Source organism: Tripterygium wilfordii, chromosome 21 (assembly GCF_013401445.1).
Source record: "Tripterygium wilfordii isolate XIE 37 chromosome 21, ASM1340144v1, whole genome shotgun sequence".
Taxonomy (NCBI): Eukaryota; Viridiplantae; Streptophyta; class Magnoliopsida; order Celastrales; family Celastraceae; genus Tripterygium; species Tripterygium wilfordii.
The window spans coordinates 5,948,399-5,969,747 of NC_052252.1; the positions used below are offsets into that span (position 1 = coordinate 5,948,399).

At 38.0% G+C, this 21,349-nt stretch overlaps 4 protein-coding genes across 6 annotated transcripts; all 4 read left to right on the forward strand.

The window, feature by feature from the left end:
- The first annotated feature begins 57 nt into the window (after nucleotides 1-57).
- On the forward strand, nucleotides 58-3,880 carry LOC119988444 (50S ribosomal protein L4-like). Its single transcript, XM_038833485.1, has 9 exons — nucleotides 58-286; nucleotides 584-670; nucleotides 804-862; nucleotides 1,095-1,209; nucleotides 1,618-1,766; nucleotides 2,453-2,560; nucleotides 2,689-2,808; nucleotides 3,228-3,401; nucleotides 3,529-3,880. Exons 2-9 carry the CDS (start codon nucleotides 595-597, stop codon nucleotides 3,628-3,630), a joined length of 903 nt encoding a protein of 300 aa, XP_038689413.1. The 5' UTR covers nucleotides 58-286; nucleotides 584-594; the 3' UTR covers nucleotides 3,631-3,880.
- Nucleotides 3,881-4,695: 815 nt separating this feature from the next.
- LOC119988412 (chromatin remodeling protein EBS-like) lies at nucleotides 4,696-8,163 on the forward strand. The gene is made up of 5 exons (XM_038833442.1): nucleotides 4,696-5,007; nucleotides 5,099-5,441; nucleotides 5,568-5,636; nucleotides 6,225-6,357; nucleotides 7,819-8,163. The coding sequence occupies exons 1-5, from the start codon at nucleotides 4,908-4,910 to the stop codon at nucleotides 7,843-7,845; spliced, it is 672 nt and encodes a 223-aa protein (XP_038689370.1). The 5' UTR covers nucleotides 4,696-4,907; the 3' UTR covers nucleotides 7,846-8,163.
- A 1,478-nt stretch (nucleotides 8,164-9,641) lies between these two features.
- On the forward strand, nucleotides 9,642-12,842 carry LOC119988474 (subtilisin-like protease SBT2.4). Of its 2 annotated transcripts, XM_038833523.1 has the most exons (8): nucleotides 9,642-10,024; nucleotides 10,478-10,573; nucleotides 10,652-10,721; nucleotides 10,800-11,082; nucleotides 11,162-11,502; nucleotides 11,589-11,859; nucleotides 12,011-12,283; nucleotides 12,372-12,842. In XM_038833523.1, exons 1-8 carry the CDS (start codon nucleotides 9,669-9,671, stop codon nucleotides 12,782-12,784), a joined length of 2,103 nt encoding a protein of 700 aa, XP_038689451.1. In that variant the 5' UTR covers nucleotides 9,642-9,668; the 3' UTR covers nucleotides 12,785-12,842. The 2 variants fall into 2 exon arrangements, with proteins under 2 accessions (XP_038689451.1, XP_038689450.1); XM_038833522.1 differs by having other exon boundaries at nucleotides 10,652-11,082.
- A 2,840-nt stretch (nucleotides 12,843-15,682) lies between these two features.
- On the forward strand, nucleotides 15,683-21,327 carry LOC119989191 (calcium permeable stress-gated cation channel 1-like). 2 transcript variants are annotated; one of them, XM_038834551.1, is made up of 12 exons: nucleotides 15,683-16,024; nucleotides 16,133-16,476; nucleotides 16,630-16,788; nucleotides 17,205-17,340; nucleotides 17,490-17,591; nucleotides 17,936-18,055; nucleotides 18,187-18,267; nucleotides 18,433-18,773; nucleotides 18,862-19,107; nucleotides 19,657-19,981; nucleotides 20,383-20,616; nucleotides 20,738-21,007. In XM_038834551.1, the coding sequence occupies exons 2-12, from the start codon at nucleotides 16,166-16,168 to the stop codon at nucleotides 21,005-21,007; spliced, it is 2,325 nt and encodes a 774-aa protein (XP_038690479.1). In that variant the 5' UTR covers nucleotides 15,683-16,024; nucleotides 16,133-16,165. The 2 variants fall into 2 exon arrangements, with proteins under 2 accessions (XP_038690479.1, XP_038690480.1); XM_038834552.1 differs by lacking the exon at nucleotides 15,683-16,024 and having other exon boundaries at nucleotides 16,166-16,476; nucleotides 20,738-21,327.
- Nucleotides 21,328-21,349: the final 22 nt, after the last annotated feature.

The following is a 21,349-nucleotide window of genomic DNA, read 5'->3' on the forward strand; positions in this document are numbered from 1 at the left end:
ATTCGACTAGATGTCTTAAACCCATTACGATAGCCCCAATGGGCCAAACCCAATAAACGCTCCCTTTATCGGGAAATATTGCCCCAGTCCACTCGCAACTCTGCAAGCTCAGACTTCTGCCCTGTTGGAGCATCGCAGCTGCAGTCGTCCTCCTCTGCCCCTCCATTGCTAAATCCTTTCTCTGAGCCGCCGCCGCCGCCGCCGCCGCCACTCCTACTGTAGACGACATATATATCCACTTTCTCACCTCTTCCGCTTCTTGTCTCAGAGAACTGAACTGCACCAAGTATCTCTTCCATCTTTATTCCTTTTACATTATGTTTCATCAATTTTCGTTTCTGAGGATTTAGTTTTTATTTGTGAGGAACTTGAGTTCGTCATATGTGGCTCGATTGGTGTGATTTGGGCTGAAAATCTAAAGAACGTCGCTCGTTTGATGATTTTTTCTCTAGTTCTAAGAATCTTAACCTAAAAATGAGAGCTTTTCAAGTTCGTAATAGTTATTTAACGGGATACCACATCCAAATTGTATTATGTTCTTTACTTGAATTTCACTTGCTGCCACTGCTTGGCATTGTTGCAGTTTGTTGAGTAATGGCTCTGTCTGGCTCGAGAAGAATTTTACGCTCATTTGGTTTATTTCACAGTCAGTCATTTCGAGGTTCTAATGGTAAGACATCTATTTCTCTATTGTGAATGTCTATATTCTCTATTGTTAATGCTAGTTGGGTATCGAGGTCTACAATTCATATTGTAGAAGTGAATTTTCAGTGTTTCCATTTGTTGTCTGCCCTGCCTAACAGATCTTTATGGCAATGTCTCTGGAAACTTGTTTCCTTCGGAGTCCTCAATCTTTGTCAAGGTAAATATTCATATTTGATGCACAAAATATGATATTGTTATCTACTTGCATATCTAAGGTCTCACTACTTGTGCCTACCAAATGATAGTACTAGAGTACTTATCTTCTCTGCATGCTTGTTGTTTTTTTCTTTTTAGTTTTTGGTTGATAACTGGAGCATGTTATATGCTCAACATGCAGATGGCTTTGATTTTCTTTTGTTCACCTCAATAAGTAATGTATTTTGGTGTAGGATGTGCCTTTTCGAAGGCTTTCAACTACCATCCTTACTCCTGGAACTGGTGATGGTTCTTCATTTCCCGTCGATTCAACTAAAAGGTCTATACTAATGCCCGATCGTAAAGTAGGTGAGAACTGTTGAAGCATTGATACGCTGCACATGTTTGTTTTCATATATGAATACATACCAGAAAATTGCTCTCATAGAATATTATGTAAACTTAAAAGGCAATAAGGCATTGTGGGCATTGCCCGCAAAATTGTAAACTAATGAAAGTAGAGAAAAAAAAACTTCGCTTGATTGGTGATTGGAGGGGTTTTGGTTGTAGAGAGATAGTGGAGCTTTCATTGGAGTGGAACACTTTATCACTCATCTTAAAAACCTCACTTTAGCTGGGAGGGCAGATCTTTTACATTCATCAACTTAAAACTAACCTTATATGAAATGATGAATTTCTTTGATGTAGCTTTATTGTGCATTTGTGCTTAAATTGTCAAATTTTTTTGTTGATGTGTTTGTAAATCTCATGATGTAGGACTCTATGAAGACCTGGTAATTCCTGTTACAAATTTTCTTAATGAGGAGAAGGGATTAATGATTTTGGCTGGTGATGTTTTTGATGTACCTATAAGGAAGGATATCATTCATCGTGTTGTGCTATGGCAACTTGCAAAGCGGCAACAGGTGATGAGTAATAATCGTATTTGTGATTAGATGTTTGAAGGAATGTAGCTAGATGACATTGACAATTAATAGTATTTTGGAAAGATAAATTAATTACTGATATTGTAGCAAAACTTATGTTATTAACTAAAAAAAGGGGAGAATGAATTGTTGGATAAGCATTGTGGTTGTTTTTAATTGTCATATTTAAATTGTATACCAATCTTCCATATTTTATCTCCTGCTATAGCTCTAGAAAGAATGGGATTGTGTGAAAAATTTCTGGCTGGCCTAGTTTATTGGGGACCAAGTTACGGGTTCGGTTCAGTTGTTTCTCTCTTCTTTCTTGATTTTCTTTTTAAGGTCATGCCTTTCATGTTTTGTTTTGGTTTGTTTTTTTTCCTTGTTGTCCAATTTTAGGAGTATTTCCAAAGTTTGTGTTTCATTGTTTCCAGTTGTTTAGTTTCTTTTGTTGAAGTAAGGAAGCTGACTGATTTCTTTATTTTGCTGGTTTAAAAAAAAAAACCCCATTGTTCCTTTTGCTTATATGTCGTTCTTTTGGGTCTCATTATGAGCTCCTTCTTGGTCTATTTAATTTGCTTAGCGTATTTATACTTTTGTCTTGTGAAACCAACCTGCAAAGGAAGTGTTGTGACTCTTGTTCTAGTGAATGCATGTAGGAGTTCTACTAATTGACTGGTCTGCAGGGGACACATTCAACAAAAACTATTAGTGAGGTTAGTGGGACTGGGAAGAAGCCATATAACCAAAAGGGTACTGGAAGAGCGAGGCATGGGACATTGCGTGGACCTCAGGTTTCTGCTTCATTTTCCTGATTATCATTTTGTGTTGCTAGTTAAATGATAAAGTGGAAAAAAAAGAGAAGAAGAAGAGAATGAGATGACTTTTTAATAGTCTGACTAATTTAAGCGACTGCTAACAGTTTAGGGGTGGTGCTACTATGCACGGCCCTAAGCCGCGAAGTCATGCAATCAAGCTGAATAAGAAGGTTCGGCGCCTTGGGCTGAAGATTGCTCTTACTGCTCGTGCAGCAGAAGGGAAGGCAAGTATCTCTTATACCTCTCAGTTTCTGGCTCTCTTTATTTTGAAAATCTCAAAATGTCTCCCAGTTTGTCGTTTGGCTGGTCTTATTTCAATTACAGCTGGATTCGTTGATTTATGGATTTTATTCTTTGAAAATTATTGCAGTGGTGCAAGTTATGTCTCTGGCTTGTCGTGTCCATAAAATTCATACGTTTTGCATTCTCTGTTTCTTTATTTTGTAAGAGTTCCTTACAACATTGTCACTAGCACTGCTGCCTTCTACCAAATCCCTTAAGTTTCTCTGCTGCCTGTGGCGTTCTTCTGTATTTGTCCTAGCACATATGTTATATTATTTTCTGCACTTCTGTTCCGTGGTGTTTATTCATTTATTACATGTGATTTATTTGATCTAACTTGGGAGGCTGCACAAAATCACAGCTTCTGGTTTTCGATGACTTGGAGGTCCCGACTCATAAAACCAAGAACATTGTTAACCATGTCAACGAAATGGAGAACACCAAGAAATTGCTGCTTGTGGACGGGGGCCCCATAAATGAAAAGCTGAAGTTAGCTACACAGAATCTACATTATGTCAACGTACTACCCTCAATTGTAAGTCTCTGTTCTGATCCTTATTCCTAATCGAATGATGAGTTGGAATAACAAAGTATATGATGGGTTTTATTGGATTTGCGCTTCCATCCTTGCATTATGGTTGTTATACTGCCTCTTTTTGCAGGGTCTGAACGTATACAGCATCTTGTTGCACGACACATTGGTGATGTCCCGTGCTGCAGTGGATAGGATTGTTGAGCGGATGCACACTCCAATTAACCGTTGAAATTTGGTGACTTTATGTGCTTAGCTATATCCCCTTTAATTCAGAGTATGGCTTTCTTTCCCTTTTCCCAGTAGCAGAGATGGTGAAAAATAATTCGTGTACGTTGTGGGTGGATCTCCATTCCTTGTATTAGCAGGCTTTTGTAGTTGAGTTTTGTTCAATTTCAAAATATGGATTTGCATTTCTTAGACATGCAAATCCCTCGCTTATGCTCAAGTAATAGAAAGACTCTAATCAACGATTAACAGGACTCTGTGCATTTCTTGGGTTTCATTACGTGGTACATTTTTCCTTCCATGCACCTTAGTATTTCCTTTTCAATAATATTTTTTTAACTGAGATCATATAAGTTTGTCATTTGGATATAGATTTAAACTTGGGTTATCAGATCCGTGTGAATATAAGTTCTTCATCTAAGACATGATAAATTGGGTCAAAGTTCAACACGTGATTAAAATGTATTGTTCCTATCATGCTCGTTGAAGTTTCTCATCTAATGACAATATAAGTCGGATCAAAGCCTAGCACGTAATAAAAATGTATTGTTCATAATGAAAATCAAATTTAAAATTTTGTTGAGTCCATACTGATTAACCCCAAAAATATTCACCATTGATCTATCACCAAGTTGTTCTATTTCAATAATACAATTTTAGATACCTATATTCATGGTCGTTATCTTTGTGTTCTTCTCAACCCTAAACTTTGTGTTCTTCTCGAACAATTTAGGGTTGGTAGGTTACACAAATCCACAAGGAAAAAATTTGTTGGAATTCTCAACGTTGTTGATTCTTTCATGCAATTCAATTTGATTTCCATCTATACTCTCTTAACATTTCTATATCAGTACAATTTTAACAATTTATCTCCGACATCATCTAATCGTGTTAATAATCTAAAAATAATTTAAAATCAAATGACAGAAGTACCCCTTTACACCGGCACCGATAAGACGGATAAGTGCAACCGCTGCTGCGAAAGTCCACGTGGCGGCAGCCCACTCGCCGTGATACTATAAACAATAATTAATCATTAGCTTAATTTAGTACTAATACACGCCATTTTCAATAAGCATAGAAAAGCTACTGTAACACTGTTCCACAGGTCAAGCGTCCTCTCTCTCCCTCTCTATCGTCCTTGAAAACCACCACCATCCCCACCACTTTCTCCGCCGTGACCACTGCCAGCTAAAGTTTCAACCTTTCTCATCTATCGTAAGAAAAGATCCAGACTTTTTTGCCATTTCTACCACTTGAAGGAATTCATACAGGCTTTCCATGGCTAAAACCCGACCCGGACTGTCCTCTTCAAATCCCAAACCGGGGAAGAAAGACATCAATTCCTATACCATCCGTGGAACGAACAAGGTTGTGAAAGGTAATGCGTTAGATTTAATTTGAGCTGTGAGTTTCTATCTCTGGGAGTTTGCATGTGTGTTTGATACGGAGTCGTTTTGTTAATTTTGTAGCTGGAGAATGTGTGCTGATGAGGCCATCGGACGTCGGGAAGCCACCATACGTGGCGAGGGTGGAGAAGATCGAGTCTGACCACCGAAACAACGTGAAGGTTAGGGTTCGTTGGTACTACAGGCCCGAGGAATCGCTTGGAGGCAGGAGGCAGTTTCATGGAGCAAAGGAGCTATTTTTATCGGACCACTATGACGTGCAGAGCGCGCACACCATTGAAGGCAAGTGCACTGTCCACTCCTTCAAGAACTACACTAAGCTGGAGAATGTTGGGGCCGAGGATTACTACTGTAGGTTTGAATATAAGGCTTCCAATGGAGCATTCACACCCGACCGGGTTGCTGTGTGAGTGCTTACCCCTTGTCCTTTTTTTTTTCCTTAGATTTTATTTGGAATAGGTGCTTGTGTATGGATAATGGTAGTATTGACTTGAATTTTGTATGGGGTCTTGTGAATTACCTTATTTTGAAGGTATTGTAAGTGTGAGATGCCATATAACCCGGATGACCTGATGGTGCAATGCGAGGGATGCAAGGACTGGTAATGTTCTTTCTTATTGTTGTTGTTATTGCTGATGCGGAGTTCATTCCTTGTGGTCTTGAGTGTGGTTGATGTCAAGTATAATGTTGATTCTTTAGTTTGTTGAACCTTCCCAAAATGATATTTAATGTATTTCAATCTTTGATGCAATTGGTAAGTGTTAAAAACATTTCTTTTTTACCTCCTTAAAAACTTAAGCTCATAGGAAGATATGAATTTAACAGTGTATTGATGTGGGATAAATGGATGATTACTTTTGAACTTTGGATCATCTCACTAGTAAAAAAGTGAAAAATAAGTAAAATTGCTTTTAGAGATAAACTTTTAAGCTATAAAACCTGCTATATTTTGGACACCAAAATTTTTTAGTTTGGAGGTCAGAAGGGTGAGACAGATTAGTTTCATGAAATTGTTTTTTTCCTGTTTGAAAAAAAAGTAGGTGCATTATTTGGAAGGACTTTGTTTGAGTATTGATTTAAATTACCTGTCTTTCGTGCATTCTCTTTGGGGATCATAACTGAAATTTGATATTATATTTTAACGTGTTTTATGTTAGCTAAGGAAAATTTTCTCTTCAACCATAATTAGGTACCATCCTGCTTGTGTGGGCATGAGTATTGAAGCAGCGAAAAACTTAGATTGCTTTACCTGTGAGGATTGCAAGAAAGAAATGAAAAAGTCTCAGAATGGATACCATGAATTGCCAGCTGCAGAAAACAAGGTTAGACAATTTTTTCTTTTCAAACCTTTTAGCATAAAATATCATCCGCTTCTTCTGTTATAATGATACCAACTTTTGGGGATGTTTCTTAATCAGAAGTGTGCTGTATTGGTGATTATTATGTTTAAAGGGAATAAAGAGGACCTTGATACATGGTTATATGTATTATTTCAAACAGAGTTGCAGAACTTAAGGGATGCTATCTCCATAAATGTGAATTTTTAGTGCTGATTTATCAATGTTATGAATGGGACATAAGAAAGCCTTCTTAATATGCTATAGTTTCACATAAAATATCTCTGAGGACCTTGATATTGATTTGGACCTTGAAATTGATCCTTCGTTTATCTCTAACTCTTGTGTTATTGACTTATAGTGCTATAGTGATTGACGTTGCTGCTGAAAGTGTTTAGATGAAAAGTCTGTATAGCTTTGTGTAATTACTCAATTGTATTTAGGATTATTTATTTTGCAAGTGTTGGTTGAGTTTAATCAGAATCCCGATGCACTGTGTATGTCCCCAAAGAAGTGAAGTGGAACTTACATAAGATGAAGGTTGATTCTGCTAAACAAAATATGAACTTGAATATCCAAACTACTTACAAGTCCTCGAAACTCAGAAAACTGAGTTTATCATGTCTGGGCAGCTGAATTGATTAATTGGCTCTCGTTTTCATCTGTAAAAGTTCAGTTACTTGTGAAACATGCATTTATCTTTTTTAGTGCATGATTGAGTTTGCTCCCTTTTACTTTCTTTTCATCCACATTTCTTTATTTTTCAGTCATTATTGAAATGCAAATCTCGCAATATTTGCTATGTATGATTAATGTTGTATTTCAGGTAGTGCTAAACCTTGCCTCGTACTTGAAAAGAAGCTCAGGTTTTACTTGTATCTAGGTGCATCTTCGTCTTCCTAGGTTCTTGCTTCAAATATTTTAAGTTGCTGTGAAGCTCATAATGCTTTCAACACCTTTTAATTTCTTATTCATCACCATCATCATTAAAGCCTTTATCCCAATTTTGTTAGGGTCGGAAAATTCCAATTATAGTCCCCTTTCTTTTTTAGTAATCAATAATCATCAATGAATTGCTCTTTGAAGGCTGATAAAGTTATCTGATTACTTTTTGAATTCGATGGTGGCAGTTTTTAGGTTCTCCTTTGCTTATATAATTAATAATCAACTCTTATATTACTCAGTTTTCTGAGATTCTAGTACTTATAATTTGTTTGGATAAAAGTTCATTGTTTGGTAGCATAGTAGGATGTCTTACATGAAATTGGATTTTGTTAAGGTCGTCTTTGAGTTTTCTGTATATTCTTGATTTTGGCCAAACCGTATGTTGCACATCTGTTCTGATGACAAGAACTAGTTGTTCTCTGGCATTCACACATGGAGACTTGCATAACTTCTTGACATGATTTAAAGTTATGATTTGCTAATAAGATCTCTGCTATGTAGGTGGAAGCCAAACGCCGGAAGAGATAAAAGTGCATCTGATGTAAAGAATGTACTAGGAGACATCTGCTTGCAAAATTAGCTGGTAGGATGTTTGTTGCATAACTTGTATGTATAGTGCAGCAAAACAATGGCGTGCTTTGTTCAAACTTGGGCCTACTTTTATTTATGTGTTTGTGGTGCTTGTTGATGTGCCCAGATTTTCTGTTATAATCTATGTCCAAGGATAGGCAAAAGGATTAATTCCATTTAGATCAGTAACCTTCAACTGCATTTCAGAGTAGGCAAAACAAAGAATTCTCTGTTTTGGGAGATGCTCTATATTTGAATCCACCCTAGTTCCTGCCATTTTTTCACTTCCAGTAAATTCTAACATTGTGATGCACCTCACACGCCTGACTGTTTCAGAACTGCAGCCTTATATATATATATATATATATTGTTCTTCAATAGCAGAATATATGCTTCCAGTTTTCTGAAATACTGCCATATCAAACACGTGCTGTATGACTGTACTATAACTTTTGGCCCTCAAGAACACATCTTTTGTTTCCATATGTGAAACTCTTGTTTTTCGAGTATGAAGTCCAAGAAGTAGCAACCAAGAGTTATGTGCGCGCAGGTTTGACGGTATGTGTTTAGATTCATATCGGATGTTCAAAAAACTTGTTATCGGTTAGCAAAAAAAGTAGCAACCAAAATCCCCTCAAGTAATTTGTCATTGAAGTTGTATGGCGTGAGGGAGTGTTCAAGATGCAGCTGTTGGCCTACGGCAGGCTTTACGTTAATTTTCATGCACATACAGTTGCAACAATAAAGGCAGAAAAGATAAGTAACGGTTAGTTAAATAGTAACTGAGTGGTGAACTTTCCTAACTACCGCTCACAATCCAAGAACGCTTTATTCACACTAATAATGTGGCTAAGTATTTGATAAGAAGTAGGTTAAATGCGTTTCTTGCAAAAAAAATCAGCCATAATTGATCGATGTTACTAATTTAACCAAGATCATTGATTAACGTTGTATTCTTCTCTTGTGAAGATGGTAAACAAGGCAGGATGTGTCGCTGTTCTTGTCATAACAGTTTTCTTAATTGCTTGTTTAGGCGAAGAGCAGCGAGCCATATACTTAGTCTTGATGGAAGGAGAACCAGTCGCCTTTCGCAATGGAACTCCACCACCTTCTCATGAATCAAGAATTGAATTTGAGAAGTAAGGATGAATAATCATTGCAACTTTTCATTAATCTTACAGTTTTTGGACTTCTCTTCTTCTTTTTTTATTTCTGTTTGTTTTGGCAATCGAAGAATCACCCAACCTAGCATGCACTTTGGACAATTGAGTAACTGGTGACAGATAATACTGAACAAGCGCATGCGGGTAGGGATTTAGAAGTGGGAAAAATTCACAGAACCAAGATTTTACAAGAAAATATCTCAATTGGTTGATTCGAATTTTGGACATCTGACACCGTATGTCTTAAGTCCGGAGAGAACCAACGAGACTATCACCAAGTGTTTCAGTTCTTAGACTTCCCTTACCTTAGACTTCCCTTACATATAACACTTCTTTTTGGGTTTTGTTAATATCAGTCAAGTAAACAAGGCTTATGCAAAAAAGTTGGTCCATTCTCATGACCAACTCTTGCAAAGCACCCTTGAAACTGGCACCTACAAGAAGTTACACAGCTTCAAGCACATCGTCAATGGCTTCGCTGTCCACACCACCCCTTCCCAGGTCCTCCTCCTCATCAATCTCTTCCAACCCTTCATCAAAAAAAAAATGTAAGATGATGATTAGTATCCAAAATTATCATGACAGGCAGCAAAACTCAAAAATGCCGCTGGAGTGAGGATGGTGGAGAGAGACAGAGGAACAAAGCTGATGACAACATACACTCCTCAATATCTAGGGTTACCTAAAGGAGTGTGGAGTCAAGAAGGTGGAGTTAGAAATGCAGGTGAAGGGATTGTGATTGGTTTCGTCGATACCGGCATTGATCCTCTCCATCCTAGCTTTGCTTATGATCCTTTGGATCCTTACAAGTCTAAGTTTTCTGGTGTATGTGAGACTGGCCCTCGGTTTCCTTCAAGTTCTTGCAATGGAAAGATTGTCTCCGCTAGGTTTTTCTCTGCCGGTGCTCAAGCTGTTGCTGCCTTGAATTCTTCAGTTGACTTACTCTCCCCTTTTGATGCAAGTGGACATGGCAGGTACGCGAATATTGATACAATGGCCATGCATGCATGCATGGTTTTACCTTAATTACCATACGAATTAATTTTTAATCGAAAATGCCATGCATCATGGTGTTTTTGTCTCAGCTATCCCAAATATTGAAATGGTCACATATCATCAAATTGAAATTGTGGGCCCCATATGCCCTATAAGAAATCGTGTGCGTCCATCTCATTATTTGAGATAAATAGCTGAGACAAAAAATGCTAAGATCCATGAGATTGCTGATTTTTAATTATAATATTGAAAATGTTAAAGGATGCTATGTTTTTTGTCCAAGTTATCCTAAATATTGAGATGGACGCACATGATCCATATAAAATTGTATGCATCTATTTCAGTATTTCAGATAATTGGAACAAAAATACTGGGATCCGTGAGACTTGCTGTTGTAATATTGATAAGGATGAATTTTGGCATATATTCAGTCATGTGACCTCCATCGCAGCTGGAAATGCTGGAGTGCCGGTTATTGTGGATGGCTTCTTTTATGGGCACGCCTGTGGGATGGCGCCACGTGCGCGGTATGATTGATCAGATCATGTATCAGACTTGATATGATGATGATGAGAACGTAAATTTACCTTCTTTTTGGATTGCAGAATTGCTGTTTATAAAGCCATCTATCCAACAGTTGGAACTATAACAGATTTGGTTTCTGCCATTGATCAAGTAATTTACCACAAGTTCCCAAGTGTTTGTTCTTTCAATGTTCTATCAAGAATTGAAATTGAGATTGATTTCGAACAGGCGTTGCTAGATGGAGTGGACATCTTAACACTCTCAATTGGACCAGATGAACCACCAGAAGACACTCTCACTTTCTTAAGCGTGTTTGATGTTTTCATGTTGTTTGCGCGGCGAGCTGGAGTTCATGTGGTTCAAGCAGCTGGTAATCAGGGACCAGCACCTTCAACTGTCACTTCTTACAGTCCTTGGACTGTCGGTGTAGCTGCCTGCACCACCGACAGAAGGTACCCTCGTACGCTGCTTCTTGGCAATGGTATCAGAGTTGAAGGTGTGGGATTATCAGGTAATATCGCGGAGGCAATGTTTTCATGGTCTGAGCATATAATTCCTTGGTGATGATTTTGCTAACATGAGTATTCTAGGACCAACTTTTGGAGGTGGGTTGTTTCTGCATGAACTGGTTTTGGCTAAGGATGCAGTGAGACCAAATGGGTCATACCCAAAAACCCCTCAGTATATAGAAGAATGCCAATACCCAGAAGCATTGAATCCCAACATAGTCAGAGGAAGTATTGTCATCTGCATCTTCTCAGAAGGTTTCTACAATGGGACATCTACTCTTGCTGCCATTATTTCCACAGCAAAAACTCTGGGATTCATGGGTTTTATCTTACTTGCAAACCCAATTTACGGCGACTTCATTGCAGAACCCATTCCTTATTCTCTTCCTGGCATATTAATCCCAAAAGTTGCTAATGCACAGGTACTTAGCTGCACATAAAAAGCAAATTGGTAGACTCAGAGTTCTTTTCAAGTTCATGGCTTGAATTCACTGTCCCATATTTGCAGATTGTATCCGAGTACTATGAAGAACAAACAAGCAGCAAAGAAGGCACTGCAACTGTGACAAGATTTAAGGCAAGAGCAGCTATAGAGGAGGGTAGAGTAGCATCTTTTGCAGGGCCATCACCTATTGTCAGCAGGTTCTCTTCCAGGGGACCTGATTTTCAGGACTATAGAAGGCAACCCACAGATGTACTCAAGCCAGATATTCTCGCTCCGGGGCACCAGATATGGGCAGCTTGGAGTCCTATTAGTGCCTTGGATCCTTTACTAACAGGTACGCGTCAATGCCAACATTCCTCAACACATTTGATGCGTTCGCCTCACTTCAGATTTCTGTTTTTATGTTAAAAAAGGAAATGAAAATTCAAGTCCATTAAGCTTGTGATCTAGCAGAGGATGTTGAATAAGCTTAGCTGTTTTCTTAGGATACAATTTTGCACTCTTGTCTGGTACAAGCATGGCAGCACCACATGTTGTGGGAGTTGCAGCACTAGTCAAGCAATATAATCCTTCATGGACTCCATCCATGATCACATCAGCAATCTCCACCACAGCAACTAAGTACGATGATTATGGAGAGGCTATAATGGCAGAAGGATATGAGGTTAATAGCCTGCATACCTCAACACACTTTGATTTGGGTGCTGGCCTTATCCAGCCATCCCGCGCCATTGATCCTGGCCTTGTCCTATCATCAGGTAAGTCTTCTGCAAACCTAATATACCCAAAAGAGAGTAAAATACGATTGATGAAAGTTACTGGTTCTTTTACCTATCTGTGACACAGAATATGAAGACTACTTGGGGTTCTTGTGTTCTTTACCGGACGTCGATCCAAGTGAAATCAAAGTTGCTACTGGATCCTGGTGCTTTCACTCAATTGGCCATCCAGCAAACCTGAACCAACCTTCAATTACAATAACAGATTTATCAGGTTTCCAAGTAGTTAGGAGGAGTGTAAGGAATGTAGGTAGCAAGCCAGAAACTTACTTGTGTTCAGTTCTACCACCAAATGGCACAATGGTCAACTTGGTTCCTTCTTGGTTCCCGGTGGCTCCGCTGGCAACACAGGACCTGGAAATACATTTCAATGTGACACAAGCCATGAGTCAATTCACTTTTGGGGAAATTGTTTTAACTGGTAGTCTGAATCACATTGTGAGAATCCCCTTGTCAGTTTTGCCTCTTTCACTAATATGAAACTGTAAGCTTTGATACACGTACGCCACTGTTATTATACGCGTTCTTGGATTCTCTGACTATTTCAATCTACAGAGAAAAATTTTACAGGAAAATGGCTCTGCTTGAATCAAAATTAATGTATGATAAAGAATGTTACACTGTTACAGAGTAGGAGGTGAAGTGCATAACACTAAGGAAACCGAGTGAGGATGACAATTGTGTTGAATATAGTTTGCAAAGTATCAGGATTCTTAAAAGAACAAGACTGTCAAAAAGCAAGAGATTCACCTGCAACTCAAATGGTATTGGGCCAAACGCCAAGCGATTTCCAAATCCGAGGAAATGGATAACTCTGTTTTGAAGTAGAATATGGAGAACGAATTCTAAACAAAAATGATAAAGATGGCATAAGGTATAATCTCAATTCCCAAAGACTTCCCAGCAGTGTGTGATACTCATTGATTCGGTGTGATTTTCCATGAGACCCTTGCTATGATATCATCATATCCAATGAATGAGTGCAACACGGGATGCTTTTGAGATGATAAGTGGTGGGATGTGTGGCACTTCTGAATTTTAAATAAAAACTTAACTTTGACTCTTTCCCGATGACATTTGTAATCTGGAAGAGCATTCAAACAATTAGATTGCCAAACTCCTCAAGCCAATTAACACATAACACTTTGCTGAATTAATTGTAATTAACAATTGAATATATGCTTGATGATGTGTTGATGGTGGTCATCAGCAACTTGCAAAGACTAAAAGAGAATGATGTAAAGTCTTAGATACCGAGAATGTCGGTCAATAATAAAATTAGTGACGTGACAAGATAGAGAAGTAGGGAGACAAAATATCAGAGATAAGCCGGTTCACAATGATAAAATCAAGGAGAAACAAACAACCAACAACACGAGCCATTCCAAACTGATGAAGAGATAAAGGTCAAACACAAAGAGTTGTATCATGAAGTAATTTGTTATTCTTAGTTACTAGTCAGTTACAACTAGCTTAGCTTGTTACAAGATATACTCCTATATAACTGTAAGCTCTTGATTGAAAACAATTAAGCCATTTCTTGTTCTCCCGTGTGTATCAAATTCTCTCGTCTTTTCCTTTTACAAAATGATAGGGTGGAAAAAATTCATTGTGACCGTCTCAATACGAGGTCTCCTCATTCCTCAAGCCGATTAACACAATAACACTTGGTGAATTAATTGTAAACGATCGAATATACGTTTGATGATGTGTTTGATGGTGATCCTTAGCAACTTTCAAAAACTAAAGAAAATGACGTAAAGTCCTTGATACCAAGAATGTAAATTAGTGACGTGACAAGACAGAGAAGTAAAGAGACAAAATGATAGGGTGGAAAAAACTCATTGTGACCGTCTCAATAGGAGCGTTTCCGTGGTAATAGGTGATAGTCCAATCGTAGACTTAGTATTAAAAGTGAGGATTGAATAGCGGGAGGGAGAACACTTGGAATAAATGCTTATCAAAGTGAGGGGGTCTAAATCAATTGCCTCTCACATGTGCAACTGGTTTAAAAGAAAATTTAGAAGGTTGAATTAATTAAAAAAATTAAGGTAGATTTATTTTTTGTGCTTCACGATGAAGATCTTGAGAAATTAAGTAAATAAATTTATCATGGTGTGCCACACCTTGTCATTATTTTTATTTATAACTCGCCATTCTTGGAAGATGATGTGAGAATTTATTATCATGACAAATGAGAAAAAGGCATCACTTATGATATTGAATTGGACACCTTGGGTAAGAGATCTCGGATCGAATCGGTATCGGTATATTAATTCTTCTGTATTAATTTTCATATTTAATATTTTGGCTTCTTCTCACTGGTTTACATGGGCTGCAATTTTGACTTATTCGTTTTGGGAAATGTTGTTGGCTGGTTTGGTTCTTCTCCTCAATCAGGACCATCACCGTCTTCGAAAAGTGTCAAGACACAGACTTAGAAAGAGGTGATTGGATGGTAGAGCATCTTCACCAATTCATATGTCATTTAGGGACCTAGACTCTTCGATATCACCTAACAAACATAACCTCTGAAACCCTAGGTCATCAAAATTTCTCGAAATATCGAAGAACGCTTATCATCAATCCAAATAGGAAAGAAATCTACAAGAGATTTTTAACAGATTCTATTACAATTTCTAAACCAATACACATCAACAATATAACCTCTGGAGCCTAAGTGACCAAAAAATCTTGGAATATCATCAAAGGAGAAGGAAATCTTCTAGAGATCAGATTCGAAAAGAAATCTAGAAGAGATTTTTAATAAAACTAATACACAAAACTTCTTAATAAGTAGTATGATAAGCTAATACACAATAGAACCGAGTAACCGATTACTGAACAATGAAAGAGTCGGTCCGATTTTATACGTAATCAAACCCTATTTTATTTTCTGAGCTCGGAAATGGAGTACTGGATTTGATTAATGATGAACGTTATTCGCACTTAATGTTTTTAAAGGGTGAATGATGTGTACTTAGTAAAAAATGAGATGTAAGTAATTTTCATTTTGATTAATATGTTGTAGTTTTTTAAAATTAAAACTAACTGTGAACCCCTGCCGGTTCTAGCTGTCGACACAACACAAACGCCACGCTGTGTACACCCAACTCACGCGCTAGCGCACCACCGCGTATGACTCAACATCTTCAACAGAACCAGACGCTGATGTGCGATGACTCTTCGAAGTCAGTACTGACTAGCAATTAATTGGACGTTGTATTTCACGCTCTTCAAACTCCCGTCAAGGGAAGCTTTATCAAGCCATGAAAAGTAGCCGTTGCTGCCCACGTGGAACCTTTGCTGACAACGGAGGTTTCAACGAGTATTAGTTAATTAGTTTAAAAGGAGACATAATCAGAGTATCAGACTACGGTGAAATAGTAGTCGCACTCTACTTTTTCTTAATTATCCACACAAACACTCTGCTTTTCCTTTGTCTTTTTGGCTTTTGCTTCAAAAGTTGAAATCTTTTTGATTTGCTACCGATTCCTGTCTCCACTCCTCTCTCTTTTGATTGTTATCTTAGCTGTTCTTGTTTATAAATTGGTCTTTGGTTTCTTGTATTGCACTTATTCTCTGGGATTGATTAATGGAGGTTCAAGAATGTTTATGCTTTGATTGAGCACTCTGGAAAACACGCCCTTTTTCGTCTTTTGATCTCCAACACCACCACCACCGAATTTCTCTTGTTCTCTCCGCTAATAAAAAGTGCAGGTTTTGTTTCGGTTTTCCTTCTGATTTCGTTGATTTCTAGGTGTTCTTATATTACTCTCTTTTTTGGGGTTAAAATTCATCGAATATTTGCTTGTTAACTTTCTGCAGGGAATATAGAGCTTTCTGGGTTGGGAACAGTACATGGCGACGCTTGGGGATATAGGGGTTTCGGCGGGGATCAATATACTGACTGCGATCATATTCTTGTTGGCGTTTGCGATTTTGAGGATTCAACCGTTCAACGATCGGGTTTACTTTTCTAAATGGTATCTCAAGGGTTTAAGGACCGACCCGACGAGCTCGAGTTTTGTGAGCAAGTTTGTCAACTTGGATTTCCGATCGTATCTAAATTTCTTGAATTGGATGCCAGCGGCCCTGAAAATGCCGGAGCCTGAGCTTATTGAGCACGCAGGGCTCGATTCTGCCGTTTACTTGCGTATTTACTTGATAGGGTATGCTCAATTGCTTTGTTGCCTTGTCTTCTTAATTCCCAAGTTATGGTCATTGGATATGGATTGTTATTTTTTTTTGTCTGTGTTTTGCTTTGTTGGTTTTATCGGTAAATAATTATGATTCCGCTAATCAATGTATTCTTATGTATGCAGACTTAAGATTTTTGTTCCTATAGCATTGCTTGCGTGGACGGTACTAGTACCAGTTCATTGGACAAATGATACTCTGGATCAAGCAGCGAAGTTTGACAATGTAGCATCCAGTGACATTGACAAACTCTCGATATCGAACATTCCACTTAAATCAGAAAGGTAACAAAATCATCCTTCATGCGCGGCTTCTTATTCCCTAGCATGTCATATTGATAGCATTTATTTCTTATATGTAGACTGCAAGTACTAGTTTTTTTGTGTGTGGTAGATTCCCGTTGATTTTCTCATAAACTCGTACAGCCGATTTCAAACTTTTGGGATAAGGGCTCTGAGTGATGATGATAGTTATCTGAAATATGCTATTTCTTTTGTGGAAGTCATTATAGTTTATTGACCTGGATTATCGCTCATACCATCAAAATTCAGCTTCCCATGACCATCATCACACTGATTGTCTGATAGTATACTCATTATCTGTGTCCTGGATTTTGATATTTACAAATTTGAATGCCAAGGAAGAGACTTTATAGATGTTGGCAGCAGCTGTAACAATTACAATCATTTCTGGATTGCAGGTTTTGGACTCACATAGTGATGGCATATGCTTTCACCTTTTGGACATGCTATGTGTTACTAAGAGAGTATGAGACAGTTGCTACAATGCGCTTGCAATTTCTTGCCTCAGAAAGACGCCGCCCTGATCAGTTCACTGTAAGATTAGTCATTTACCCCATGATATTTGTTCATGAGCTTCATTCTTGTATTAATGTCAAATTAGATTTGAGTACTTCCATGAAAATTTCAGTGGCACAGTTCTATGCAAAGCTTGTATCATGGAAGTTGATTTTCTATTGTTCCAGGTCCTTGTCAGGAATGTTCCACCAGACCCGGATGAATCTGTTAGTGAGCTTGTGGAGCATTTTTTTCTGGTCAATCATCCCGATCACTATCTCACACATCAGGTTTGTTCTTGTTAAACCAAATGTGTTGTTGGAATATTCGTGGTTGATGAATGAGTTTGATTGACGATTTCATGAAATAGTCTGCCATATAAAGGCCTTCTTTTGGATGTGACCGGTGACCATCGTGTTGCCTCGAATCTGTGGTAGTTGATGGTGATCTCACCTTGACGTTTCTAAATCAATTTCATATGGCTGGCAGTTTAAATAATAATGTTTGGAATATATCTTTAAATTTATAACCTGTCATACTCCAATCAACTATGAATCCTTGAATTGCACATGTTTAGTCATTTTTTCCCGTTTGATAGAATTGAACCCCTATTTGTTATTTATATGTTCTACAGTTGGTATACGATGCAAACAAATTAGCCAAATTAGTCAAGAAGAAGAAAAAGCTGCAGAATTGGCTTGATTACTACCACCTCAAATACTCCAGAGATCAATCAAAGAGGCCATTCATGAAGGTATTTAAATGCAGTTAAATATATAAGCTTCTGCTTCTTGTTCTTGATAGTTGATACGACTATTATTATCATTACTTCGATTATTATTATTATATTGTGGCCTCTACATTCATATGGTTTTTCTCTGCCAGACTGGTTTTCTTGGTCTGTGGGGAGAAAAAGTTGATGCGATTGATTATCACATGTCCGAGATCAAGAAAGTAACAGAAGAAGTAAGTACCTACTACGCACATATACATGTTTGATTCCTTTCCAAAGTCCAGCCTATCCCTCTTCCTCTGGTCATTCAAATTTCCTCTCTTATGGATTTATGTGGTCAACCCTAGACTATTTGAGGGAAAGGCTTTGATAATGATGATGACTTCTGGTTTGTTCAGATTGCTGAGGAGAGAGAAAGGGTTACTAGTGACCCTAATGCTATCATGCCAGCTGCATTTGTTTCATTTAAAACTCGATGGGGTGCTGCTGTTTGTGCGCAAACTCAGCAAACAAGAAATCCTACCCTATGGCTAACAGAGTGGGCTCCAGAACCTCGTGATATTTATTGGGAGAACCTTGCTATCCCTTACGTTTCACTCTCATTTAGGAGACTGATTATTGGTGTTGCTTTCTTCTTCCTGACCTTTTTCTTTATAATCCCTATTGCATTTGTCCAATCTCTTGCAAGTATTGAGGGCATTGAGAAAAAAGCGCCATGGTTAAGGCCCCTTATTGAGATGTGAGTTTTCTCTCAACTCTGGACACCTCAACTAAGTATTCAAATCAAAGTTTCATGAATGATAAATTGGAATATTTTTTTCTTGCAGCAAATTTATAAAATCATTTATCCAAGGTTTTCTACCTGGGATTGCTCTGAAGCTTTTTCTGATCTTTCTGCCAACAATATTGATGATCATGTCAAAATTTGAAGGATTTATATCCTTGTCATCTCTGGAAAGGAGAGCGGCATCGAGATATTACCTGTTTAATTTGGTAAATGTGTTCCTCGGCAGCATAATTACTGGGACTGCATTTGAGCAGCTCAATTCTTTTCTCAAGCAGTCAGCAAATCAGTATGTTGCTTTTCCTTCCTTTTGACAAATGGATCATATTGTTCTTGCATCTTGATTCAATTTCTTTTTGGGTAGCAGTTTGACATGTGCATTTCTGAATACACATAAATATGAATGTTTGCGTGTGTTCCGTACCGCGAGCAATCGACTTACTGGAAGTGCCTTTATGAAATTGTATTTTTTCAAATTTGAGATTTGTATATCCATTGACACACAAAATAATCCCGGAATGATAACTATTGACTTGGAGAAATTGTATGCTGCAGTTCCTAGAGGGCATTTAATGGGTTCTTAGTTAAAAGAATTGTCTCAAAAGCACATTGTTAGGTTACAGATGCAGAAATAACTTTGTTAGCATGAGTAAGCAGTGCAAATGATTTGCCTGTTCCTTTTGTCTAAAAACAGGGTTCATGTAGTTCTTTTTGTGGATCTAACGCCTTCTCTGTATTCATGGCCCTGCTTGGAGTCTCTATATTTTGACAGAGGCTATGCTGCATGTAACTTTAGTAAATGGTTGTTAATTATATTATACGTTTTTTTATTTTGCAGAATTCCGGAAACAATTGGTGTAGCTATTCCAATAAAAGCTACTTTTTTCATTACATATATAATGGTTGATGGATGGGCTGGTATAGCTGGAGAAATTTTGATGTTGAAACCTCTTATCTTTTACCATTTGAAGAATTTCTTTTTGGTCAAGACCGAAAAGGATAGGGAGGAGGCGATGGATCCTGGAAGTATTGGTTTCCACTCTGGAGAACCTCGTATACAGTTGTACTTTCTATTAGGTCTTGTCTATGCTACAGTGACACCTCTTCTACTTCCATACATCATTGTTTTCTTTGGTTTGGCATATCTTGTGTTCCGTCACCAGGTAAAGAGTTGGCGATTTGATTATAGAAATGCTTGGTCTAAATTACTATCTCTTTACGCATTGAAATGTCAATCAATTGATTAGGATATTTCAGTCCAAGTTAGGCCAAATGTGAGTATCTTTTACCACTTCATTTTGTTATGGTTTTTGTATTCTTCATACCCATTTTTCCTTTCACAAACTATCTCGTCATATAAGTGGTCTTGTGCTTACACATGATTATGTGATATTACCATTGGTTCAAATTGTATCCTTCTTTTTCTACTATTGCACTATAACAAGAGGAAAATCTTGATTAAGGTGCATTGCTCTTCTGTTCTCTGTCCAGGACATTCAATGTTTTGGCACAATCCATCTCCGTCCATGGTTGTGTGATGATTTTTCATTCCTAACTTGTGCAGATCATAAACGTTTACAACCAAGAGTATGAGAGTGCTGCAGCATATTGGCCTGGTGTTCATGGACGTATTATAACAGCACTAGTCATCTCGCACTTACTTTTGATGGGATTGTTGAGTACAAAGAAAGCTGCTCAATCAACACCATTTCTGATTGCTCTTCCCGTGCTCACTATATGGTTCCATAGGTATTGCAAAGGCCGTTTTGAATCCGCGTTCAAGAAAAATCCATTAGAGGTTCGTTGACAATTTCATATCGGTGCAACATGATCTGCAAACTCCAACGAGATCGCATAGATTCTTTCCTTATTCAAGTGTAAAGACGTTTTTATAATTCTTTCCTGTTTGTGTGCTTCAGGAAGCCATGATAAAAGACACACTCGAACGAGCAAGGGAGCCGAACTTGAATCTTAAGGGCTACCTTCAGGATGCATATTTGCATCCCATTTTCAAAGGTGAGGATGACGACGACGACGACAAGATTGGCACTGCTAAATGGGAGGAGGATGAGGCCCCGATAGTCCCTACAAAACGGCAGTCCCGACGAAACACACCAGTTCCTAGCAAAGTTAGTGGTGGATCATCACCTTCTTTGCCTGACACCGTACAGGAAAGTCCAGAGCCTTAAAACCTTTGTTACATATACTTACACCTTACTGTCAATTTGAGCTTTCGACAACTTGCCAGCTGAAGGTGGTAGCATTGGCATTGTAAATCAAACAAGCAAGGTTTGTTTATGTTGTTGTAGTTGGGGAGGCAAGCCATGTTTGGGATTTTGAGGCAGTTGGTTCTAAAGGAGACCAAAATTACTTCAAATCAATTCAGAGGCAGCTTTTATGGTTGCAGGTTGTGTGTATTTTTTTGTATAAGATTTTATTCATATTAGTTTGTAAAATAACATTACATAATGTTTCTGGCCTAATCAAAATAGATTTTTTACATGATTTATCCATTTTCATGCACAATGTTG